At 44.4% G+C, this 27700-nt stretch overlaps 1 protein-coding gene across 1 annotated transcript in view; it reads left to right on the top strand.

Moving 5' to 3' along the window:
* The window catches only part of VEGFD (vascular endothelial growth factor D), a 442197-nt gene that overhangs the window by 260123 nt on the left and 154374 nt on the right, over nucleotides 1-27700 (top strand). The window contains exon 4 of the mRNA XM_069637174.1: nucleotides 15370-15515. Within this exon, the coding sequence (XP_069493275.1) occupies nucleotides 15370-15515 (146 nt within the window). The remainder of the gene's footprint in view (nucleotides 1-15369; nucleotides 15516-27700) is intronic.

The following is a 27700-nucleotide window of genomic DNA, read 5'->3' as shown; positions in this document are numbered from 1 at the left end:
GTGCTCTCTATCTCGCCTATCTTCTCTAACTGCTTCTCTATTGACTATCCTGCTCTCCTCACTAAATCTGGCAGGAAAAAGTTTAAAAAGGACATCCTGGTCTCCAACCGAGGCCTCCCTATCGCTGACACCTACACTAGTGCCTGCTCCAAGGAAACTCTTACTGACATCCTCTTTTTTGTGCCTTTGCCTGACCTATGGACCCTTCATATGGTCTCTGTGCTCTCTCCTTTCTCCTCTTCTCCCATTAATGGTGGCACCCGTTGGGATGTCCTCTTGGTCCCCTTCCGCTCCTCTAAGGCCATCATTAATGTCTACGCTATTGGGACCGTCTTGGTCCAAGGCCCTCAGGCCAACCTTCACCTCTTTGATAGACGCTTCCCACACCTCATCAACTTCCTTTCCTCTCCTGCTGTCCCCCGTCCTCTGTCCTCGGCTACCTTGCCTCTACCCTCCCTCCCTGCCCCCTCTCTTGCTCCTTCTTCACCTCCTTCTTCTACAACTCCACAGGGCGTACCTCTGATCTGTACCCCTCCCCGGAAGTCCTTCAAGGATGGCAACCTTCTCCACATTGCCACTCTTAACTCTCGCTCTTCCATCAAACATTCCTCTGATATCTGTCACCTTCTTGAGGAACTGGACCTGGATGTCCTGGGTCTCACTGAGACATGGTTCACGGCCAGCTCTGTCACCAGCTTTGACACACTCCTACCTCACGGTTACAAGATCCTCTCCGTGCCCAGGCCCAAACGTGCAGGGGGGGTGTGGCCCTTATCTTCCCTGAGTGGATTCCTGCCACTGTCACTCCTACGCAGACCTACTCCCCTTTTGAGTGTCTTGTCGGCCGACTCTCTCTCTCTCCTAGCCATTCCCTTACAGTGGCTACTATCTATCGGCCACCTGGTCAAATTTCCTCCTTCCTCTCTGAGTGGGCTGACCTCTCCTCCTCACTCCTGGCCTCAACCACTCAACTCCTCTTCCTTGGTGACTTCAACATCCACCTGGATGCCTCCTGTCCCCCCTCTGGACTCTTTTGTGACCTCTGCGACTCTCTCTCACTCTCTATTCTCCCGTCAGGGCCTACCCATTCTGCAGGGCACACCCTTGATGCTCTGATCTCTTCTGACCTTCCCCTCTCCGTCCCTCTCGCCACTCCTCTCTCCTGGAGTGATCACTTTCTCCTATCCTCCCACCTCACCCTCCCTACCCCACAGGCAAAGCCACCTTCATCACTGCCACCCACCTTCTCGGTCATCCGACCCATGAAGCGCGTGTCAATTGAGGCTTTCGCTGCCACCTTCTTGCCCCCCCCTCCTCCTTCGGCTGACTCCCACCCTGACACAGCCCTCTCCACACTCCACTCTGCTATATATGATAGTCTTGATATCCTTGCCCCTGTCATGAGAATCCGCCTCAAGCCCAAAGCCAAATGCAACTCCTGGTATGACTCGGATCTCGTCGCCCTAAAACGCAAGAGAGGAAATGGCGTGCTTCTTGTACATCCTCTGACAAACTGGCCTGCCGCCTGCTCCAAAGGCAATACCGTCTCTCCGTTCTCACAAAGAAGAGAGCCCTTATCCAAGCCTGCATCTCTGCTGCATCTAACAACTCGGCCGAACTCTTTAAAATCTTTAAAATCTGCAAGGAGCTTGCCAACCCTGCTGCAGTCTCTACCTCTCCTGTCCCCTCCCAGGTCCTCTGCACTGCACTGGCCTCTCACTTCATCTCTAAAACTCAGGACATCCTGTCCACACTCTCCTCCTATCACCTCCCTCCATCTCTTCCTGGCTCTTCTCTGGCCCTTCTGCAGCCTCCCCTCCTCCCTCCTTCTCTGCCTTTCCCCTTTTTTCTGCTGACGAGGATTCCAGACAAGTCCGATCTATGAAAGTCTCGTCTAAACAGGTTTACCCCTGCACCTTCAAAACTATCAAGGACCACATCGACTCCCTAGCTCGTGTCCTGGCTGACTTTTGCAACCACTCCTTCGCCTCTGGAGTCTTTCCATCCCCCCTTAAGCACTCCCTTGTGCACCCTCTGCTTAAGAAACCCTCTTCCGACCCCACCTGCCCGGCTAACTATCGCCCAATCTCCATCACTCCCTTCCTGGGCAAGCTCCTGGAGAAACTGGCCATCTCCCAGCTCAACCTTCATGCTGAATCTGTTGGTAGTCTTCATGACCATCAATCTGGCTTCAGAGCTGCCAGAAGCACTGAAACTGCTCTCCTGAACATCCGTGAGGACCTGCTCTCGAACCTCGACTCCAACACTCCGTGTGTTCTCATTCTGCTCGATCTCTCTTCTGCCTTTGACACTGTCAACCATGCCATCCTGCTCAACCTTCTCCGTGATAACCTGGGTATCACTGGTCAGGCTCTGGCGTGGCTGACCTCTTTCCTTTCCAATTGACCCTCCCAGGTCCAACTGGGGTCCTTCCTCTCTGACATCTTCTTCTCTACCTGTGGTGTCCCCCAGGGATCTAATCTCTCTCCCTGGTTGTTCAACCAGTATCTGGCACTCCTTGCCCACTTCATCGCCACTCTCTGGCCCAACTTTCAGTGCTATGCGGACGATACCCAGCTCATTTTCAGGCTACCCTCGGCCTCCACCTCTCCTTCCCTCATCTCCGACTGTCTGTCTGCTATCCAGGAATGGTGTGCCGCCAATGACCTCTGCCTTAATGCCAGTAAGACTGAGATTCTACTCATCGGCACACCCACTCCCTCCTTCCCTGCAGCGCTCTGGCCAGCCTCTCTTGGCCCGCCTCCTGCTCCTACTTGCAAGGCAAAAAACCTCGGGGTCATCTTCGACTCCACACTCTCCTTCTCTCCTCATATATCTGACGTCTCTAAGAAGTCACACTACCAGCTGCACCTCCTCAGAGGTATTCTTCCCTTCCTCTCCTTCCCCCAGAAGCTCACGGTCTCCAGAGCCCTGGTTCTCTCGAAGCTGGACTACTGTAACAGCCTCTATCTTAATCTGCCTGCCGCCACTCTCTGCCCTCTGCAACTCATCCAGAACAGGACTGCAAGACTTTTCCTTGGCCTCAAGCCTAGGGACCGTATCTCTCCAGGACTGAAATCTCTACACTGGCTCCCTGTGGCTGCGAGGATTAAGTTCAAAACCCTTTGCATTGTCCACAAGGCCTTCTGGGGCCTAAATACCTTCAACTCTCTCTTCCTAAATATCTTCCTTCCCGAGCCCTTCGCTCATCTGTCTCCAACTCCCTCAGGGTCAGCCGCTTCTCGAAGAAACGAGCTGGAGGTAGATCTCTCTCTGCGGCAGGGGCCTCCCTCTGGAACAGCCTTCCTGCCTCCCTGAAACTTGAGGAGAACCATCTTCGGTTCCGGAAGCACCTCAAAACCTTCCTCTTTGCTTCTGCTTTCTCTCTCCCTCTCCCCTGCTCAATTCTTCATTGAAACTGCACTGAACCTGCACCTGGGCCACTCTCACCGACATCGGTCCTTGGCCCAGCCACTCTACACTTGCACTGCCTCCCTGGCAACCCCTGCACTGCGGGACTGTCTCTGCATCCCTACAGCCCCCCCCCCTCCCAGCACTTGTCTGCACTTACCTTGCACTTGCCACCAGCTGGCCCTATTTATTTATTTATTTTTTATTCTACTTACCCTGTTCAGCACTTCCCCCTCTCCCTTCCCCCTACCCCTGCACTTGCGCGATCTGAATGACACCTGGCCTAGTAGGATCGTTGTCTGTCTTTCCCCCCTCTTACCCCCTCCCTGCCTCGTCGTGCCTTGAAACACTTGTGTATAGGTGTGTTACAAATGCCATATCATATCATATCATATCACAGAGGGAGAGTAGATGAAAGTGTTACGCCCCGGCAAGGAGAGTGAGAATGAAGTACTTCGGAGGGTCGTGAGAAAGCCCGACAAGAGGTCACCTGCCCATTCCCACACTGAGCGAATGGAGGAGCAGTACCGCAGCCACTTGCTGCAGAGTCAAGTTGATGAGTTGCGTAAATTGCTCCGTAGTGAGAGGAGGGCCAAGCAAGTACACAGTGGCTCCAGAGAATTCGGAGGTGGGCAGCAAAGCGAGAAAGGGAGAGGAAAGTTCCAGAGCGGGGAAGGAAGAAATTGGGAGCAAGAAGGAGACAAACCCAGGAGTCGTGGGGAAAGAGGAAGAGAAAAACCACTGCGTTGGGAGAGGTAGAGGTAAACCCCGGAGTGGGGTGAGTGGGGCGAGGCCCCAGAGATGGGAGAGAGGAAGAGACACACCCCTAAACAGGGATAGATCAGAGAAAGACGTGCGACAATAGAAGAGAGAAACCTTAAAGTGGGAGGAGAGAACGAGACCCACCCCGAAGCGCAGAAAGAATGGCAAAGCCCCAGAATGGGTAGAGAGAAAGAGACAAAACCCTGGAGTGGGGGGAGAACAGATAAGTCCCAGAGCGGGGCACGTGACAAAACCTGGAGTAGAGAGATGAGAGAGAAAGAGAAAAACCCGGGATGGGGAGAGGATAAGACAGCCACTGAGTGGAGAGAGTGAATGAGACAAGAGTAGGGAGAGAACAGAGAAGCCCCAGAGCGGAGAAAGAGAAAAAACCTGGCGTGGGGAGAGGGGAGATGAGGCAAACTGGAATGACGAGCGGAAGGAAAGACCAAAGAGTGGGGTGTGAGAAAGAGGAGAACCCCAGTGTGGGGAAAGAAGGAATACACGCCACCATAGAGTGAGGCGTAGAAGGAGGAAAATCCCACGGTGGAGAAATGTGGAAAGAACCTCAGAGTGGGGGATTAAGAAGGAGCTGAGCCCCAGAGGGGGAAGAGACTCAGTGAACAAATCCAGGAGTAGGGAGTGAGGGGAGCGCCAGAGTGGGGAAGAGTCTGAACAAACAGAAAGACAAAAATCTCCCTGAAGGGAAAAAACAGATAACACCCCAGATTCTGAAGTAGAGTGATTTGTCTGGAGTCGCGGGGCGGCACTCCAGTATGACACAAACTGCCTGGAACAGTACACATAGGCGAGGGCCTATGGTAAATAGACAAAGGTTTGGGGCGGTCAGAAGCCAGCAGCCAACCTTTTATCATGGTCAGTTATCAAAAGCCTGTCTTTAGAAATAGGGAAAGGGTCTAGGTTAGAGCAGGATTTCAGACCAAGGTCTTTAGTTATGTTTAGACATCCTGACGAGCACCGTTTTGACTTTCTTGTGTAGAATAGGTCTGGTGATTGTAGGTTTAGGAAAAGAATAGCATTTTGGTTCTGAAATAAACGTACACACTGCACCTTTGTGTCTGAGTACTGCTTATGACCTTGTCACAGCTGCTCTCTGAAGAGTGGTCCTCATCAGATAGGTGTAACTATTTCCCAATTATATACAGATCACCCTCCCCTTGACTATCGGGGAAAGAGCTTTTCATGCAAGTGATGCCAAATTAGGAGAAAGAACGAATGAAAAGGTAATATTTCCTTCTTCACATAATCTTATGGATGAAGATCCCCAAATCACTATTTATTTTTTGATATATTTATTTCAATTCATCAAATCGTGAAGCTATACTATGGTTAACATTCATTTCCCATAAAAGCATCACATAGTCACATACTAAAACAATATATCATAAGATACATTAGAGAAAAAACAAAAGTTGACTTATTATCGCATAGAATTACAGGAAGTAAAACTTTAGCTCTGCATTTAAAATCATTCAATAAATAAGTATCTACAACCTAACATACACATGGTTCGTCCAGAAGTGCCAATAATGAAAGTGCAGGTCTACACCTTCGCTTCTCAACAGCGGTTCTTTTTTTTCGCAAGGCGACATATCTCGTACCAAAAAAAAAAAGAAACTGTAATACCGTTTCTGGGATTGCCCATTTTATCCGATATCTTGAAGTGCTTTACCGTTCCATATATAAGTCACAGCCTTCCGGGGCAACACATTGATGTAAAACCTTGTTAAGTGTGAGCAGGAATGCTTTATATAACATTATGGACCCACTTGGGATTTAATGCCAAATGTCTGTGGCTTATCTAGCTCTTGCTCTTTCTTTCTTTCTTTCTTTCTTTCTTTCTTTCTTTCTTTCTTTCTTTCTTTCTTTCTTTCTTTCTTTCCGATGTATTCGATTCTGGTTGCGAGCACATTAGGCCTCATTATGACCCAGGCGCTAAGTGGTTAACGGCGCCATGAAAGGCTGCGGTGCCGTTAACCACTTAGCGCCTTACTACGAGGTCCCTTTGCGGGACTCGCAAAGGGACCTCGCGGGCAATTACGGTACCGCAATTTGCGGTACCGTAATTGCCGCCTTCCCCATTCCCATTGAGCCCTATGGGGCAAAAATGGGAATGGGGAAGGGCCATGGTGAAATGGGGAAATACCGCCCCGCCAACCTTGGAAAGGGGCGGTATTTCCCCATTTCACCATGGCAGACTCGTTACAACACCGGCACCAACCATGGTGCTAAAAGCGCCATGGTTTAGCGCCGGTGTTGTAATGAGGGCCAGTATCTTTCTGGTGCCTGAAATAAATCATGATGTTGCTGGTCGGGTAAGATTTCTGTGAATGTATAGGTCCCAGGTGTTGAGTTCCGTTATAAATTCCACAGTGGCATGCCATAGCATGGTTATGTATATGCAGTGCTTTAAGTGGGGTAAGAAACTGAGGGGCAGTTGGGGGGGGGCTCGTTTGGGGGCGTGGCTTCCATTGTGGGCGTGGCCTAAAAGTGCACAAATCATAGTAAGGTGCACAAACAAATATATAAATGTATGTGAGCATTTATATGTTTGTATGCATACTGCTATGGTTTGTATACTTTTCAAGCCATCTTTTATAAACATAGCAATGTTACATATTTCTATATTTATAAAAGGCGGCTTGAAAAGTGCACAAACCATAGTAAGTTATGCACACTTGTGTGCTTACCTTACTATCGTTTGTGTACTTTGCAAGCCACCTTTGATAAATATAGACATTTGTAACATATTTCTAGGTTGATAAAAGATGGCTTAAAACGTACACAATTCAAGGCATCTTTTATAAAGCGTTGAGGACGGACAAAACCCAAGGTGGCTTTGTCCGTCGACAAAGCTTTATAAAAGATGCCTTGAATTGTGTACGTTTCAAGCCGTCTTTTATAAACATAGAAATATGTCTAAGTTTATAAAATATGGCTTGAAACGTACACAGTTCAAGGCATCTTTTATAAAGGCGCCTCGGGCTCAGTGATCTCTGCTCAGAGCAGATAGATCACAGAGCCCGAGGCGTCATTCACCCTCTGCGAACCCGCGGACTCCGTGATCTAATCTGCATATTAGCTCAAGGAGCCGCGACACCCGCGGACTCCGTGATCTAATCTGCATATTAGCTCAAGGAGCCGCGACGTCCTCTGATGACCCCTCTCATGAGGGATCATCAGAGGAATTTACAGTGGCTGACGCAAGCAAGTGCCAGCCAGCCTCAGCGACGGTGTGCCTGGCTGGCACTTCTGTCAGCTCGCCTGACGTTAAACTGGCAGGCGCATCTACCATCACGGCTGCGGCCGTGGCGGGATAATGCGTCCCGCCAATGTGGTGCGGGACCAGGGGCCCCGGCAGGGCCCCGCCTCAGCCCCACTTTTTGGAGACTGCTGGGGCCCAGCCGCGGCTGGCCCCGGCCCACTTAAGGCACTTTGTATATGGGAATGAGCACTGATATCTATACTGTCACTTGCCCATGCTAATGACATTCGTGGCACCTTAGGTCTCAATGCAGCATATCTCTGAAGTCTTCACCCAGCCACCATTCGGATCACGTGTTCGGGCCACCGCCACAATTCACAAGATGATTCCCTGCATCCAATCCTTTGCTCTTCCTTTCAATCATCTTTAGTGATGCCCTGCTTTAATTCAAAAGATATCTGGTGTCCTTTCCTACGCCACACACAAATGGAAATAATACCTGTATATTTAAAGTTTGGGGATTTTATTTGAGCACCCAGTGTGTGCATATAGAGAGACCAGGTGTGTACTGGGTTTTGATGGTCTCTACACAGTCGGAAAGAACATTTTTGCTCGTAATTTCAGAGGCCAGTTTCCATTTTGCAGTTGAATTCCTGCTTTATGAGGCGATGAAAATAGTGTCAATGCACCATATATTATGGTATCCAGGGGAAAAAGGAACACATCTTAACTCATTTTTATCTCCGCAAGTATTACATAATGTTCAGGCTGGAACGGTACGTGTTATTCTGTGTACTCTTCCAAGAGAAGGACTTGCAACCTCAAAGTGTTTATACCACCATTCCATATACATAGTTCTGGCAATTACTGCAGTCAATGACGTAGCTTCAATCTGAAGAACTTGGGAACAAAAATACAAATATTTAAGACATTTTCAGAAAGCACCACAATATTTTGCAGGCTCATTGCAGGGTTTTACCCATTCATTTATTTTTCCTAAATCAGCTGGGCCTTCACATTTTTGTTGCAATGTATGCGTTCTTGGCGAGCTAGCAATTTCCTGAATTAATGTATTTATTTGAACATACATTTGTTGCCTTTGGCTCACAGTGGGGGAGCTAGCCATGTTTATGAGGGAAAACAAGACTACTGTGGAAAGTAAATGTATGGTAGCCCAGTTCTTGGCATTTGTGGAGGAATAAACATATTCCAGCAGCATGACCATTGACACATTGGGCCTCATTATGACTCCAGTGGAAGCCGTGCGGTGAAACCGTCACGGCTGCCGCCAGAGTCATTTTTTTCCCGGTGCCCGGGAATGGGCAATTACCGGGGCATTTAAGCCCAGGCAGACCCGGTAATTGTCCATTGCCAGGCGCCGGAAAATGTTACTCCCCATTCCCACTTGGATCCCATTGATCTTGTTGGGGGGCGATAAGGCACCCGCTCACAGACCTCGTAGTTTACTGGTCCGGTAACAACAGTACTGGCAAGCTTGTCGGTACCATTGTTACTGGAATGGCAAACTTATAATGAGGCCCATTAAGTTGACTTCGACTAGGTATTTCGGTCTGCAAAAACCTCCATGTGAAAGATGGTAGTTAATTGCAACTATGAAGAAGCGCCTCTCGCAAATAACATGTCTAAACCAAGAGTGCCTAAAGCCACTTGATTGCTAATTATACTATATTTCAGCGTGTAGTCCGGAATTGAAGCACTTAGCTGGTCCTATTATGTATGTTCTTTGGCATAGAAAACGTAAAGACAAGTAGAAATGTTTTTTTATTTAAATGTGTTATTGTTCTTGTTATTGTTTTTCAAAATGAACAAAAGGAAAACATACAATCAATGAAACTTGAAAAATGAACAACACATAAGGTGAACAATAAAACAGATTTGAAGCTTTTATCTCACTATCCTAAGTTGCCCTATATATCGATATTGTTAGATCCAAGAATACAGTGTATCTCCATATCTATGTTTCTAGTAGTTCCAAAATGATGAACAATCATAAATATATTTTTTTTAAAACCTCAATATTGGGCAGCTATAATCATAGGTCTGTCCATTATGTCCCGTATATAATCATTCCAAACAGGGTTGGCAATAAGATATTATCAATCTGTAAAACCAAAATAGTTTTGTCCAAATCTTACGTAACAATTAACTGGTGCTATGCCTCAATTAATATTCACAAAAATATACACTCTTCCCATTTTTCCACAAATATGACCTTCCTTCATTAACGTGACTGACAAATATCACAAGAATAAAAGCCAGACAGTAGCTAGGGGTGCATTTTCTAAAATCATTCTCAGTGAGCCATGATGATGCTTTAAGGTCAAATACAAACAAACAAACAGTGATCCATCCAAACTTCCCTTTCTTAATCATGCCCTGTCATTACATTACTTTCTATCTACGACATCATCCATATGTGGACCAGAACAGAAACCATTCTTGCTCAATATCATTCAATAACTCATGTAGCCATGGAGTTGAAATTTCCATCTAATATATCTCTGTAGCTTTATGTATCCACTACATAAAGTAATTGTGTCTTTTTTCATGCAGGTGATGTGCACGCTGTCGCACCTAGTGACATATGATTTACCATATGTGGAAGTTTAAGTGCACCCTCCTCCTCTAGTGGTAATCCAAACAATACACAAAATTCGTCCATCATTCTGTGCACTTTATCCATATTGACAGACCCACCACATATGCCAATAGATTCCCATCTCTCAACATCCTCTCTAACATGTTGTCAGGGTTCCATTAGATGCCTCTTTGTCTGATCATAAAGTGGTCCGGCATAAGGACAAAAATACCAGAATTCACAGTAGAGTGTACAGTTCTCACTCTAAAGCGGGACGCTCTTTAACTCCTCGGAAGCATAGTTCGTCTTTTTACTCGCTTCCTTTCAGGAAACGCTATGGGTTGCCTTGGAGACACTGGCGCCTCTTGCTTTCACGTAGACTTTCAGGCCTATGAAACTGCGTTATGTGTGCAGTCAGCTGACTGGTATTTAAGCCCCGCCCCCGCGCACAGCGGTGCTTCTGAATTTGCAAAACTTTGTCTTCTGGCTCCTTGAATCCCTTGCCTTCTTTGTGACTTTCTCGCCTTGTTCTTGTCATTGCCTTCATCTTACCTGCTCATTGCTAGACCCGGAACGGCTACGGACTGCATTCGTCTCATCCCTCAAGTCTTACCTGCTCATTGCTAGACCCGGAACGGCTACGGACTGCATTCGTCTCATCCCTCAAGTCTTACCTGCTCATTGCTAGACCCAGAACGGCCACGGACTGCATTCGTCTCATCCCTCAAGACTTACCTGCTCATTGCTAGATCTGGAACGGCCACGGACTGCATTCGCCTCATCCCACAAGACTTACCTGCTCATTGCTAGACCCGGAACGGCCACGGGCTGCATTTGCCTCATCGCACAAGTCTTACCTGCTCATTGCTAGATCCGAAAAAGCCACTGACTGCATTCATCTCATTTTTCACGTCTTACCCGTTTATTGCATACCTCAGAACTTTCACGGACTGTCTGGTCTTCTTCTTCACGTCATTCCAGTTTGCCAAGACCAAATTCATTTGGATTGTTTCTTCTATCATCAGTGCTACGTCCTCACTGTTCTACTGCCCAAAGACTGTCGCGCATCGGTGCAAGGATCAAAGGACATTTGTGCAACGGCGCAAGGATCAAAAGACTCTTTAGGCATCCTCGTGCCGGCGGGTATAGGAAACAGAACATTGTGTTTCCCGGACTACCGCTTCATTCCCCAGAACACCTCTGCTATTGCTATCCTGTCCACTCAATTGGTAAGCACATACAGTTTGGTTCTTATTTTTTTCTTGCTCTATTGTCCTCCTGGTAATTGTTGCCTTTCTTGTTCCAGGATACTCACCAATCTAGCTTGAAACTATTCAGTCCCATTCTGATTTCTTGCTTGTGAGTATCGGTTCTTCATCTTGTTTTGAGATAACAGTGTTTGAAGCCTATCGTTAATACTAGGTTACTTTTTCTTGGAGCCAGCTGTCTGAGTACCACGGTGTACAAACATTTTCGGCCAGTACTCACCCCAATCTGTCCTTTTGTACTCTTAAGGGGTATATTGTCAGAAAGACTCAATTGCATCACGACATGTCAAGCCACCACTACTGGATTTAGGCCTTGGGCTCTAACACATGTATTGTTTCTACCTTTATAAAATGTTGCTAATTTACTCAGAAGCAACTGCCCACAATGTAACAATTTGAACTTATGTAATTTAAATTGACGCAATAATGTGGAACACTAGGCTCTATCACACATTCAAAGCCAGAGCTTATCCGATATATACGTTGATGTGAAACCTGCACTTATTTCTGGGTACAGGTGGAGTATCCTGGACTTTCCACTTTTATCACCATCTTACATATAATGGAATTCATCCCTTATTCCCTGGATACGAGTCTAGAATTTTCCCAAAAGATGTCTTGCAATGTGAGGCTTCCACATGGCTTAAAAAAATATACATTTCTATTATAAACATAAAAATAACTGATAACTTGTCTCTATTTCCCTTTCTAGTGTCAAACTATTGATAAACTTGTTTCCTTTCCATAGTTGTCCCACGTTTTCCAAACCTGCCTTGGACCCATTTGGAAATCTACCCGATTCCTCAATATCACAACTTAATGGTGATTGGCATGAGGACAATGTATTCACCATATTTCCCAAAGGATGCTTAATATTATGTGATCTATCGCCGCCCAAGATATTGAAGCACAACTATTCAGCTACCGTAATTGGTCAAAGTACCTTATTTTCCAATTTCACCCATTGCTTATTATTAGAGCGTCTCATATGATCACATAACACATGAAGTTGTGGCGCAAGGTAATATCCCTCTATGTCAGGAAATTACATCCCACCTGATTCTTTCGGTTTAATTGAGTTAATATAGGACATTCTAGGTTTTGTATCTTTCCAAAGATATATTAAAAATGCTATTTTTATTTCATCAAGAGATTGCTTAGGTGGCATTATTGATAACATTGTGAACAGGAGAGATTTCTGGGAATGACAATAATTTTCAATACATTAAGATGATCCAACCATGATAACAAGTTTGGTGCCATCTTTCTAAATCTAATTTGATATTATGCCAAATGGGAGGACAATTAATGTTATGCAAATAATTCAAGTGATTTCTAATTCATCCCCCCTGCCCCAATCAGGGCTTTTCACTCTATATTCACATAATGTGTATGGAAATCCTCACAAATCTTCCATTGCCACTCTAGAGGTATGACTATTAGCAACAGTAATGATTTGCCCAGATTTATCTTGTATCCAGGGAGAGAGAGAGAGAGAGAGAGAGAGAGAGAAAGAGAGAGAGAGAGAGAGAGAGAGAGAGAGAGTTACATAATCATGCATTACTGTAATAAGGGCCTGGAATTAAGATTTGATTCCAGGATTTGATCATCTGCAAAGAGACTTACACTATAATCATCACCATTGATTTTCATTCACTTAATGTCTTTATTAGTTATAATTATTTGGGGCAGATGCTCCTTTGCAAGTGCAACAAATAGAGATGATAAGGGCAGCCTTGTCTGGTTTCTCTTTGTATGATTATATAACCCAATGATATATCATTACTCCCAACCACTGCTGTAGAGTAAGTATACCTTTTTTCCAGCCATCATATCCAACGTGGTCCAAAATCACACTTCTTTAAAACCCCAAACATAAAAACTAAAACAATTTAGAGTAAAACAATGTTGACAATCAAACCCCCCCTTTTCTCGACCCTCTACCCCTAGATAGCTGCAAAATATGTGTTTGTTTTTAGTAGTAACTTTAGTTAGTGCTTCATTCGTTTTATTGGGATGATTTGTCTAAACTTCCAATAGATAGAAGTTATAATGTTTAAACTATATCTCTAGAGCTAATAGGCCTGCCTATGGAAACAAATGTTGGCTTTGCCATGCATGTTTCGTTTAAGTTGTAACACTAGTTTTGAACGTTCAGACCCAGATGAGTGAGAGAGCAGTCTGGTATAGTGCCAACAACAGAGTGATCAGGCTGCAGTGCTGATTGACCTTCCCTGTGCTTTTCGCAAAGTTGCAGAAAAGAGCTTAGTATTCTTTCAGATGAGCAGTTAGTCCAATGGGTGGAGTTCACATCTGATGTGTGATGGTCGTTATCAGGGTTGCATTTCTGAGTTAATTTGCATGAGCCTGAAGGTGTCATGGAGCACTGAGTTCTAAGGAACACTTTTCCTGTAGAGGTGAAACAGGTTTTTGGGACAGATGTCATAGACCCTATCTATAATGCCACCACATCACTGACTGCGTGTAGCTTGTTAGTACTTGAGTATCATATCTAAAAAGACCCTGGCTTCACTTGGAGTGCAGACAAATAAAAGTTGTCTAGGGAGGATAGCTCCGGGGCAACGTGCTTGCCTTGGAAGCAAGACGACACGGAGCAACAAAGGTTCGGTCCCCGGGTCCGCGCTTAGAAACCTCTGGGTATTAAGCGCGTTATAAATAACCTATCATATCATATCATAACCACCCATTTCAAGAAGCAGGAGGGAGAACGAGAGCAAGGATAGATGGAAGCACAGGGGTATTTTGTGTTTGACCACTTTGTTAGCAACAAGTGTCTGTTTTAGTAGATCCACCTCTGGGGCTAGGCACCTGCAAGACAACTTTCTCCAATGAAGATAGACGATCCAGGTAAGTTATGATGTGGCAATTTTATAGTACCTAATGCCATCAAAACGCTGTGGGGTGAACACCCTTGGAGGACCGAAGTCCGAGATATGAGAATTGAAAGGAGCATTTTTAGAATGTGCATTTGTGCATTTTAGCCAGAACGAAGGTAGGGAGGTGTGGCTAAGTCCCTGCTTGCGACCAATGGCAATGTGGTTAGTGGATGGGTGCTGTGATAGACTGTCAGTGGAGTAGACGAGTCAACAAGAATGAATATATGCCCAGCAGGCCCAAATTTCTTTCGTGGCAGATATGCTGTGCGATATGAAGTTAAGTAGTGAATTGATGTAGATGTTTGCGGGTGGTTGACTGTGCCACAGGAAGGATACGGCTATGCTCCATTGAGATGGAGTGCTATACGTACCAGAGAATCAAGACTGATATCTAGTGCAATGAGGGTATGCAGATCATATGATACGGATCAACTGGAATCTTTTCCCTGCCGGCTAGGTACCGTCTTATTGTCCCCTCATGTGACTCACCGGTGCCCCCATATGACACAATGGGAAAACCCATAGCAAGTAACTGTTATGGTATGAATGGCAGGAAAGCTTTGATGCATTTTCTTGTGAGTCACATAGAGAGATTATGAACTTACTGTTGTATTTTGCAACAGTAAATGCCAATTCAATGTCACTTTAGCCTATTGTAACTATAGCGTTTGCTTTCAGCTCAGGTCCGGAATGATAGACCACTTTGTCCATCTGGCGTTCTAAATAAGTACCTCTAGCTAAGTGGGCACTATTGATCTCAGTAACCATCAATCTGATAACAATGAATTTACAGGAAGCTACTGGATTCACCCGCTATTCTTCGTTGAGTGGGATTGTACATCACCCCACAAGGCCCAGGCGATATTCCCACCAGTATTTCCAGACATTGTGGAACATGGTTTTGCATATGGGGGCTTAGTCAGGAGTTAGCCTGATTTCTCTAATTAAAAGCAAATTGATGTCTGAGGTTATGATGAGACTTTAACTCGTATTGCCTGCTGTATTGAGGAGCTTTCAATTTTGAAGCTACATCTTAGTAAAGTGGAGTGATGATGTGTGTTTTTGTGAAAAGTACGTAATCGAGATCCAGAAAACACAGATTAGCAAGAATCCTGATTTTAAAAAAAGAGCACATGTGAGGCGCGAATTTCACTGAAATATTAGCCACTTTCAGAGGCACTGTTACTGATTTATACATCTCTTCTTCAGGTGTTTGAAATTTCAGTTCCATTCATGCAAGTGGAACCTGTGATGATCAAAATTGCCAACCACACCGCCTGTAAATGCTTACCAAGCACGGCACGGTCACCGTACTCCATCATCCGAAGATCGGTCCGCCATCCAGCAGAGGAGGGGTAAGGCAGCATATCATGTACCACAAGAAATCAGATGAAAACGTCCACTGCATATATAGAAATGATTTGTTATCTAAGAATAACCCAGTTAACATTTTCTAAAACTCCAACTATAAAAAATGTTGCTAATCACTCTACTTTACTAAGGAAAGATTCTTCTGAACATTACAAAAGATAGTCCCTTGGTTTTACATAGGATCTAGAAACCCGTATTTTAGATTGCAAAATTATCAAAATTATTATATTTCTGTTAAATAAATGTTCCATGGTTAGTCTCTGGGATTTCTTGTACGAGGTTGGCTAATCTTTTTACTCTAAGAACCAGAATATTGAATATTCAACAAAGACTTTGTGTCGTCTGCTTGCGACTCAATCCGCCAGTGGATTGACTTGTTTCCAAATGATGAAAATATAAGCTTGTTATTTAGCTAAACAATTAAGCAATCTGGTGTGGTGAAAATTGAGGTTTTAACAGGACAAAATGGCTTCCCTGGGGCTCTTTGGTCTTCTGAACATTCATGGTATTTTATTTATAGAGCAGGAGGATGAGCGTTTGGATCACAAACACTATAGGAGTCATTTTTGTTCCTGCTTTCAAACAGCACCATGAGTAAAAACATGCATAGAATGTTTTACTCATGATTTCAGTTTTTTATGTATTTGTGAGGTGAAGCGGGGAAGAAGTGAGATGCTATTGATTAGATGTAAGGGCATGGAGGGTGGAGTTTATGATTTGCTTTTTTATTGGGCGTAAATGAACTTCAAAACCAGGGTCCACAAGGTTTCAGGTTAGAATTACATTTAACACCAAATCTAATAATAGTACAGAGGGAAATGCATTCGCGGAACTGTAAATGTTTGCAGTCCCCTCAACGCTGTTTGATTATATCCAAAATGACTCCCTATTCCAGAGAAGAAAAAAAACAGAAAGTCGAGCAATCCGAGTAAGTAAGCTCTAAAGTAGGTATGGAAAATGCAGATTGAAAATATAAATAATGTATTATATATAAATCTGGTGGAAAAACTTCAGCTAAAATGATCCGATTCATCACAACAAAACCTAGGAAATTCCCCTATGATGTCAATTTTTATATCATTGTTGCCCCTGGTCTGATCTCCCGAATGTGCTCATGGTCTGCGCAACGGGGGACCGTGGGATCTGAGTTAAAATGGTCGTCACTTTCCACACCTGTCAGATTTTCTACATTTTGTTGCAGTGAATCGAAACATCTTAACTCTGTCTTAGATCAAGTTTTGCCACTTAATATTAAGGATTTTGTTATGCTACATCTTCTCCATGGGCACTGTCCATGTTGCACCAACTATTAAAAAAGGCTGTGGCCCACCTGCAATGGCATTTGGCCATGTCCACTGTCCCTGTTGCACCTGTTGGGCTAAAAGACTGTGGCTGTTTAGTGGTCTGGGCATAAAGCTGAGGCCCATATCCCCTGCAGTATTAAATTATCTGATCTCACTGGCTATGGTCACTGTCTCGGTCGCATAATCACTTCTAAAAGTGCATGGACCAATAAGGCATTGCCTGCTTTTGCCACTGTTTCTTTTGTTTCTGCACTAGTTTCCCTAGGAAAATTCCCACGGTAGCATAATCTCGCTCACCTGATTGCAACCTTGTATTCCCAATGAAATCATTTCCGGTGATTTCAGCTATAAAGCATTACTTGCTGATTACTGAGGTAATGGGAACATGGTTAAAAATGTAATGTCTCGCCCACCCTCACAGCCTCTCTTCATGTGCACCCGTCTTCCTTTCTAGGTCTCCTCCTCTACTCTGTGTAAATCTTCCCTGACCCTCTCCTATTATCCTTGTTCACATGCAGTTTCCAGTGACCATTTTTTTTCCCTAACATGTTTTAAATTCCTGCAGTAAGATGAAAACATTCAGCTGCAAAATGGGTTCTCCACCCCACTCCAAACTCTCCGACGACATGTGGTCCTCTTTCTCTCCTCCCACCTCTAACATAATGTGACATCATCCCTTTGCCCCTCCAAATCTTGTTTTGGCATTTTTTCTTTTTCAGCTTCCTGTAGGATCCCAACAGAAATCACTCACAGTGAGCCAAAAATAATAGTGGGTTTTGATTTCTGAAAAGCCTCACTGCTGCAATGCACTATGGGAGATATACAAATGTTTTTTGAACCAGGGCACCCAAATCTTTGTTGAATGTTTTTTAAACTATTGGACGAGTTTACACACGAATGAAAATAAGGAATATATAAGGAAAATGCTTCTTTATGCCCAACTTGTATTTTATTTGGTGCAAATCTCTCTCGCTGTTTTCGCAGAACGATCATTCAATGAAAGCACCAGTTTTTCTTAGGGAAAAGGAATGGGGGCAACTTTCTTTGTTTTCTCAATAACTTTGGAACCGGTTAATAAATATTCCCCAAAATGACCCGCTTGGAGGGGCCCATGCCAGACAAATGACATTAAATATTTCTTCCAACTGCGTCTAGCGAGTCAAAAGTCATTAGCCATAGAATTTACAGAAAAGTCAATGCAAATATTTTTTATCTGAACTATAGCGGGACAACCGTTGCCCTCTAATGATCATGTTAAAATATACAGTACAGTAAAGAATGAGAACACAATAAAAAAAGGAGAGGTGATTGAGGGGTGAACGTGCTGTGTTTGGGCAGGGTCTATTTCCAGGGCAAGGATACTCAGTTCATAGACAGATTTGGAAGCAGGATATTGGTGACATTTTTTTATTTCTGGGAACCAGAGAAAAGGATAGACAGCAAGAGTCAGCACACGGGTCGGCGGGCAGCATCAAACTTGAGTAGGGCGCTAGAGCGTGGGGTGCAAGGTGAAGAGTAACAAGAGATTAAGTTGTACAGATATGGTGGGCAAGGCCATGAATAGATCTGAAGGCTACTAGGATGTATTTAAAAAGTGTTAAGTGATACACTGAGAGGCAGCCTTGATGTAATTAGTAGGCCGATGGGGTAGAGGAGTGAGGGAGGATCTACAGCATGCGGGATGAAAAGTTTACAAATTTGTTAAGGGCCCAAAATAGAGGACGTGGGCTCAGGAGAAGGCTGGTTCTGCAGTCGTCAATTGAGTACCCAGTTTTAATGGAGTCAAAGGTGAGGTGGGGTGGATTTTGCAGAAATTATTTAGGTAAGACCTAAGGCCTCATTACAAGTTTGCCGGTCTGGAAATAAGATGCCGGCAATAATGTATACCAGCACCTTTCCGGACCAGCAAACTACAAGTCTGCCGGTAGGGGCTGTGATCTACTGGCAGGCCTGACCTGCCGGTAGTTCAGGCCTCTACCGACAGACAATTGGCGCAATCATTGGCACCACTGTTACCGGTGCTTGTGATTACGGCATCCCCATCCCATGGAGTATTTGAATTGGGATTTACCCACGTCTCCACCATCCGTAATATCCCTGTAATACCAGGATAACGAGCGGTTGATGATGGTACGTTAGTCCCCCAGTATGCCACTGTCATTATCGGTGGGTTACCGGGGCACTTGTAATGAGCCCCTTAGTCTCATGTGCAGTGAAAGTTATGAATTGGTGGAGATTTAGACTATGGTCAAAGAGAATCTTACAATTGCGAATCTTGGGATATGGTGAAAGAAAATCATGGGAAAGACAAGGTTAGAAATCAAGAGAGCTGGGCCCTGGTGTGCCATGGGCTTAGAGGAATTGAGCAAAAGAAAACAAAGCGCCATTCAGTGGCAGGTCTAGAAGACAGTAAGAGTTACAAGAAGTGAGGTTTGTGCAAAGGTGGAAAAGGGTTAGAAGATCTGAGTATCACCAGCAAATAGGTGGTAGAAGAAGCCAAATGGCAAAGTGAGTTTTCCCACAGAGGAGGGTGAAGAAAAGTGTTAAATGGTGGACAATTAGGGAACTCCCACTGGGTGGTTGGTGCAATCAGTGTTTCCAGGAGATTGCGAATGAGCTATTGAACAGACAGGAAACTGTCCATCCAAACGCAATGTCTTGGATCGCAGATTAAATATCGTAACAATTTGATAGTGTTATCAATGACTGCTGCGAGGACTAGGAGGATGAGAATGGAGGAAAGTGTGGAGTGATGAGCCCCGGTCAGAATATTGTATGTGTGGCTCATTGTAATTTAATTTGAGGTGTGGCTACGTATCCCAGCTTGGAGGGGTTCACGTAGATCATTAGCTTCAATATAGGTGGTTATCTGAGCCCACCAGTTCAAGTACTTTGGATTAGTGACAGAGAATGGAGACTAGGCAATAGTTGAATGGACTGACTGTATGTATCAGGAGTGAGCTTCTTGAGGATGGGGAGTAAAGTGTCAATCTTAAATGAGGCCAGGAAGTTCTCATTTTTAAGAGAGATTATTTTGTTGTTGAATTAATTAAATAGCTATAGAGAAAGGAGACAGTACAGAATAGTGGAAGCAGTACCTAATCAGGGTCCATTAACAAGGATGATGAGGTCCTCTGCCTGAGTCTGGGCACTGTCAGGAGGATGTCTCAGGTGACTGGGTGCCACCCCAAGCCAGTGGATGTTTTACTTGGGGGTGGTATGCTTAGGATCACCTGGTCACCTTGTCTTGGTCCACAGTACCTGACAAAAGACAGTCACATTGGTCCCAGTCCCACCCCAACCCACTAGGTCATCTGGGAAGACCAACTCTAATGGGCTATCTCACAGCCAAAACGTTTGGAATAAACTGCAAGGTAGTGAAATGTTCCTTGAGGAGCCAAGTAAGGGGGCACAAAGCTTTCCCTAGCAACCTATGGATCCCCAGATGTGTTGAACTATGAATCCCATGATCCATCCCCACTGAATATGCTCTCTAGGGCCGATGGGAATTGTATTCCAAAACTTCTGGAGAGCCAAAGGTTGCAGAACTTACCCTAGCAGGATCCAAATATACAACACTGAAATGGAAGGATTTCCCTTTAAGGGAGGCCCTCTTCTTGTCTCGGACGAAGATAGAGCGTGTCTGGATACAGTAACCAGTTTACCTGACACTTCAGAAGAATATTCAGGAATTTGTGGAACTAGTGGTGAATTCTGCAATCCTGCAAACAATCTTTCAAGCATGTGACCTCCAGAACTTCCGGGCACTATATGAAAAGAAAACGTACATCACTATTATTCACTGGTGTACAGAAATCACACCGAGGAAATTGTCTCAATTTTCCGACTTCATAAATGATTAAGATGAAGTAGAAATGAGGGATGTTTCCAGCCCAGATTACAGATGCTGGAAACACCACAGCACAAACTTGTTGCAGGCAGTCTCATGAATTTCTGAAAATCATGAGAAAAATCCAAGATTGTGTATACGCGAGATATTGGCCCTCATTGTGAGCATGCCAGTCAGAAAAAAGTGCCAGTGACAACAGTTACCGGCACCTATTCTGGACCGGTATACTCTGAGTCTGTCGGTAGGGACAGTGAACTATCAGCAGTCCTGACCTGCCAGTAGTTCAGGCCTGTACCGGCAGAAATGTCACTGAAGCACCAACACCATTAGTAACGGTGCCGGCGCTTCAGTGTTCCCATCCCTGTGGAGTCCTATGGGTACTGTTTCGACTTCGGGTCTTACCTCAGTGTCTGTAGCTTTGCTCTTCCCAGTTTGGACTTGCGGTAGCTACTTTGCTAAAGTTGCTTTCAGCTCTACCCTCCACAAGTGTAATAGATTGTGACCCTACAGTGATTTTTCTTCAACAAACTTTCTAACTTTGTGCAAGACTTTGCTATCTAAGAAGTGCCTTCAGCTCCATAAACTGTGCTCCAATTTCATTACGACCCTGGCGGTAAGGGGTTTACGCCAGCGTTAGCTGCGCCGACCCCTTACCGCCAATTACGAGGTCCCTTAGCGCCATGGCGCTTTTAACACCTGCTTTTAGCAGGTGTTAAAATCCATGGCGCTAAGGGACCATGGAGTTAATTACGCCACCGTAATTTACGGTGGCGTAATTAACGCCTTCCCCACTCCCATTATGCCCTATGGGGCAAAAATGGGAATGGGGAAGGGTAAATGGGGATTGGGGACTTACCGCCCCGCCTAGGTCGGAATGGGGCGGTAAGTCCGCCTACCACCATGGCGTAAACGTAGTTTACGCCATGGTGGTAAAGTCACGGCCCAGGCGGTAACTTACCGCCTGGGTCGTAATGAGGCCCTTTGACTGTCCTGGCTCCCTGCAGTCCACTTGACTTTGATATTAACTGTTCCTCATAGGTGATAACTTGGTTTTTAACTATTATTGCTAAGAAAGGTTTTTGTCTAGACTTCATTGGAAGATGTACGTGCTCACATGCTCGGAGAACCTGTTTAACCTTTTTCCTTCCCTTAACCTTTCCTTTCTACCAACCTCAGAATCTGCAAAGTGTACTAGTGATACACAAATGTCATTACTGTCCTAATTAGTGAAGTCACCTCAAGGTGGAGGAAGTGTATATGTGTAAAAGCATCTCTAAAGTGTATCTACTAGCTTTGTGTTGATTCTGGGAAAGTAATGTAAAGTATATTTGATTGTTACCTACATTGCCCTTTTTAAAGAATGCTTATTTAAAAACTACTGTTAAATAAATAATTATGTATAACTACACACCTTGAGTGTAAGTGTTACTTGGCTACTTGTATTTGTGGATTTCATTGCTACAGCTCTACAGCTCACATTTACCCCTCTTGAGATAAGCCTGGCTGCTCAGTCACACTACCAACTTATGTAGTACAGGCCTATACCAAAAGATGGGTTACCTAATACCAAGAGTGCAAGTGTTCTGTAGTCTCCCACAGGGTTACTACATCAATTCTTGCCTAACAGTGACACCAAAAGAGGCAAAGAAGAAGGTGATAACAGCAAGAGAGGGGATGGCCTTGTTGTTAATTGCCTTATTTTATTGTATGTGTTTTACTTTGCAAATACATTTTTGACATTACAAAAGCAACAAACAGCAGCAATGGGAACAGACGTGCACTAAACTACTATGTGTGATAACTGCTATGTTTGTCTAGTTTGCATTTCATTTAATTTATTGAATTTTAATAGCCCTTTTATCCAAAAAGTGCTGAACAAAGTATTATTCAAAACCAGTACAGAATTATCAACAGATTTAAAAATTCTTACATAAAGAAATACAAAAATGGACAGCTATAGCCAAACCTTCCAAAAAAGCATAGTTACATTTTTTAAGAAAAGGCTAAAGTCAAAAAATGCTGTTTTAATCATGTTTTAAACTGTGTTTAAGTAATGGCATTCCATAATTTAGGAGCTAAAAGTTGAAATGAAGAAAAACGAGAGGCTGCACGAGGAGGACGGGCAACATTAAGAAGGGACAAAGAAGCAGAACGTTATGAGCGAGAATGTTGATGCAAAGAAATGCGAGGAGCAAACCTGTGAATACACTATCAATAATTAAAATGTGATACTACCAAAGTCAAAAGCAAAGTTTTAGTTGCAGAAAATGTTAACAGATGACAAATGTTTCTAATGTTATATGATTGAAAACAACAGACAGGAGTAACTAATCTGATTTTGGAAATTAGGTTCTGAATCAAATGCAAAACTAAGATTGTGTGCAGTAGGGGACATATTCAAACTAAATTCGAGGACATTAAATAAAGTTAGGACAAGCAATAGTTGTAGTAGCTGGAAAAAACGAAATATTGTTTTTTTCGGGGTTAAGTTTAGATGCCATCCAAGACTCCACTGCAGGAAGACACAGAGAAAGTTGCTAATGTAAAGGTTCTGAGAAAATGGGAAATGAAAAATAAACGTGTGTATCATCAGCATAAACGTGTGTTTGAAACCCAAACGACTGTTACATATATGTTAGTAGCAAAGAGCCAAGGACACCTTTCAAGCTTTCTTAATTAGGCTAAATAGTTACAAATATGTTGTTAGAACAATTTGTACTACCAAATATTTCCTCATACAAAATCTAATGCTTCTAGAACTTTCCCTAAATCCTTCTATGTGTAAACTCAGCAACTTGCCAGCCTCCATTTCGACCTGCTAGCCTCTTCTGTGCAAGATTTGTCTAATTGTTGGTTTGTTAAACACTCCCTCAACGGAGTTACATTGGGCCTCATTACAAGTTTGCCAGTCGGGAAACAACGGTTCCGGTTGTTTCCGGACCGGCAAACTACGAGTTCTGCGAGCGGGTCCCTTTCCGCCCACCAGGTCTGACCTGGCGGGCGGGAAGGTACCTGCTCGCAGACCTTGACGGATGCACCGGCATCATTCATGAATGGTGCCGGTGTATCCGTCCTCCCCATTCCCATTGAGTTCAATGGGACTCAAATGGGAATGGGGAGTAATATATTCCGGCACCTGGCAATGAGCCGAGGCTGTAATGCCCTGGTAAATCCCCATTGCTGGGTGCCGGAAAAAAAATGACTCCGGCGGCAGAATGGGAATTACCGGGCCCGCCAAAGTCGGCATGGCCTGGTAATGACCTATTCCTGGAACCTGGTACCCGGTATGGGGTAGCCATGCCGCTAAAAGCGGCATGGCTACACCCATACTCGTAATGAGGCCCATAGTGTTACACAGGGCAAGTGAAACCTGATAGAACGATTTGTCCAAGCTCAGGAGAAATGATTGCTCAAATCACGTGCACTGCACTTCTTAATATTATAGTCTGTCATAGGCAATTCAGTACACTGTGATATGTCTAAAGTGCCACCAGTTCGATCCTCCGTCACGGCCAACGCTGCTTTATCTGTCCTCTCTTCAACCAGACTCTTTGAAAGTGTGCTACGGTTAGGACTTACTTTTTTAAAATGTCTATAAGTGCCCAAGCTGGCCTTCCCCCTCCCAGCAGTTCACACCTGACAGGAGCTGGGTCCCATGTGAAAAGTGCACGATGTCAAAAAAAGCTATAGTTAGCACTTTGCTGGTGTTAAATATCTCCACCAAAACAGCCACGAAACCCGATATTGTAATGGTGCTGTAGGAAAGGTAGGAAATGAAAAGGCAGCCCAAACTGTAGCACATATTTTAATAATGATTTTAATAATAATGTTACAAAAAAAAGACACCATTACCATTATTATTTTACCAAAAGCCAAAAACAGCATTGGCTGTCAAAAAGTTGTGAACCTGTGCTATTTGGTAGCTGGAAGGATTACATCAAACCATCCCAGTGTACCTCAGTACATTGAAAGACCATTTCCAGCTAGTAAGACAGTACACAGAACCCCTTGGCAAATCGGGCTGTGATGGTAAATACTGTCCCAAGTGCACATGAGCGTACACAGAGTACTGTAAACTGCGACTAGAATAGTGGAGTGTAGAAGAGCAACAGCCCATTCCCAAATGTCAAAATGCTCTCTGCTACAAAGTGGCAATCGCATCAAAATGTATGTTATGTTATGACAAAGGTTCTTATACCACACAGTGTTGCCACCTGCGTGGTCTCTTGGTGCTCTAGCAGATCAGTAAAGCAAGGAGGGAGGCAGCTAAGTTAGTAGAATTAAGCCGAAAAAGAGCAAGAGAGCTCTGATGTGCTGTTGGCAGCTTCAGTTCAGTGACACTGTTCACTGAGCGTAGGTGTGGTTTTCGGTTGGTAGCCGCCATGTGGTGTTGGGCAAGATGATGGCCCTCATTTAAGGTTGCCGGTAGGCCGCCGCCCTACCAGCAACCTCAGCTTTCCGTTTCCACCGCCTGACATCCCAGGATATTACGGGCGGTGGAGGAACGGTAAGTTCCCATTCCTGTGGAGTCGTATAGGGCTCCACAGGAATGGGAACATTGAAGCACCAGCACCGTTAGTAATGTTGCCTGTTCTTCAGTGATTTTTCTGCGGTAGGGGCCTGAACTACCCACAGGTCAGGCCTGCCGGTAGTTCACAGCCCCCACCGGCAGACTCACAGTGATCCGGTCTGGAAAAGGTGCCGGTAACCGTTGTTAATGGTACTTTTTTCCCTGACCGGGTCCCTCATAATGAGGGCCTATGTGTGGTTTGTTTCGTTGTTGTGAAGTGCATGCAGTTTGTTGTGCTGTAGATGTATGGTTATGTGTAATTCAGAGTTTGAGATGGTATAGCAGATTTTTGAGTTTTTAGTAGGGTTAGTTAGTGGCAGTACCTTTCCTACCCCCGTAGTTCTAACTAAATGCGGCCCATATCCCTTCCCTTGTTGTACATTCTGGTGTGCAGCAATTATGACCCCTACAAGTTCTTCCAGTGGTAATGTGTTCCCTGTGTGCCGCGGTCTGTCCGTGCAAAATATGGCTCACTAGCACAAATGGGCTAAATGCGAGATATGGCTCACTAACAAAGATGGGCTAAATGCAAGATATGGCTCACTAACACAGATGGGCTAAATGCAAGATATGGCTCACTAACACAAATGGGCTAAATGCGAGATATGGCTCACTAACACAAATTGTCTAAATGTGAAATATGGCTCACTAACACAGATGGGCTAAATGCAAGATATTGCTCAGTAAGCAAATGGGCTAAATGCAAGACATGGCTCACTGACACAGATGGGTTAAATGCGAGATATGGCTCACTAACACAGATGGGCTAAATGGGCTATATGCAAGATATGGCTCACTAACACAGATGGGCTAAATGCAAGATATGGCTCACTAACACAAGTGGGCTAAATGCAAAATATGGCTCACTAACACAAGTGAGCTAAATGTGATATATGATGACTGACAGAAATGATATATGTTCTAGTAGGTAATAAGAGTGGTGTGGCTTTACTGTACTTCCCACCCAGACCACACTTACGTTGTCAGTCTCTGCTGGTTGACTGCAGCAGGCTTCCCAGGTGAACACGGGTAAACACAGACTGGAGCTGCTTCTTTGGGAGCTGCCCTTTGCCTTGGGGCCCTTAGCCGAGGGCTGCCCGGGCAGAAGGTGCCCTGGAGACTGTCTTAAGAGCCTCAATGTCAGTCAGTCAATATGTTTATTCAGATCCAATAATCCATCAAACACATACAAAATACAAAAACACAGTAATGATAAAATTCCCGTTCCCTCATAAAATCATAAGTTGAAAAAACCAATCAAGGCACATTTCAAAATAAGAGATAAAAAGATGACATTATACAAAGAATTCATGAAGTCCAAAATCCCAGAAGAATACTATAACATAATACAAACAATTCATAAAATCCCATACAAATTAATTTAGGTACAGTGCATGGTGGCGAGTTCCTCCATTGTAAACATTCATAGAAGCAACAGCCAATGGAGAGAAGGAATAACATAATGCCCCTGGTTCGTTAGGCCCAATACTACATCTGAATTTGTGATGACTTGCTATTAATTTCAGGTCAGTTATGTTAACAGCCCCTTTCTATAATGGGTGGCTCTTTTAAAAAATTATAAAAATACCCACGCTGTTAAAACAGAGTGAGCAGTCAGAGGAATAGAACTGCCGGCCTATAGGAACAGAAGTTTGATGCCCGTAGGACCAGCAGTAAGGTTGACTGTCTGATACTCTGATAGCCTGGTCAAAACAATAACAAATTAACATATCCTCTTTAACACCACCGCATGCTGGACAACCCGCCAAATCAGGGTACCCACTCTGCTTGGCTGTGGTACCCCTCAGCTGTAGACAGTCTATTCTCACGCGTATGATTAGCCAGTGATCTCTCTTTGTGGAGCCCAAATTAAGTAGGGCTGAATCTCTTTCACCCGGCTGATCACTGCATGCTCTTTATCAGAATTAGTTGCAAACTCTGTAAAGGCCCTTTTTGCTTTAATTCCCTCTCCCATGATATACTTTTTTTTTAAAACAATTTTATTGATTTTATTATAAACAAACAAACCCAATTTACAGTGCAAATAATAGTACAATTACGCATTGTTTCATTCAAGTCCACTGTTTCTCCCATTCCAACCCCCCTCCAAGTATACTCCCCCCTCGTTTCCTTTTGCCCCTTCCTGCAATAGGGATTCCTTCCCAGTGGTACCTGTTGAATCCCGATCGCATGATTCTTCATGCGTGGGCCCAAATAGTTCAGCTATTAATTGCCTCCAACCAAGTAAGGTTCCAGCCTTTTCTCCCCCCCCCCACCACTTCACGCTTCCTGCCACACCGTGGTTTCTGCCTCTGCCCATTTTTGTAGACTCTCCCATGATATATTTATAACAACTCATATAAGATTTGGTCAACAGGGCATCTGGTGGAGAGAGGACCAGGATGTTACCATGAGACAAATCTTTATCAATATAGTCAAGCCACA

The sequence above is a fragment of the Ambystoma mexicanum genome, chromosome 7p, assembly GCF_040938575.1.
Source record: "Ambystoma mexicanum isolate Mex_15411 chromosome 7p, UKY_AmexF1_1, whole genome shotgun sequence".
NCBI lineage: Eukaryota > Metazoa > Chordata > Amphibia > Caudata > Ambystomatidae > Ambystoma > Ambystoma mexicanum.
Note: the sequence above shows the minus strand (reverse complement) of the source record. Positions and strands in the feature narration are given on the sequence as shown.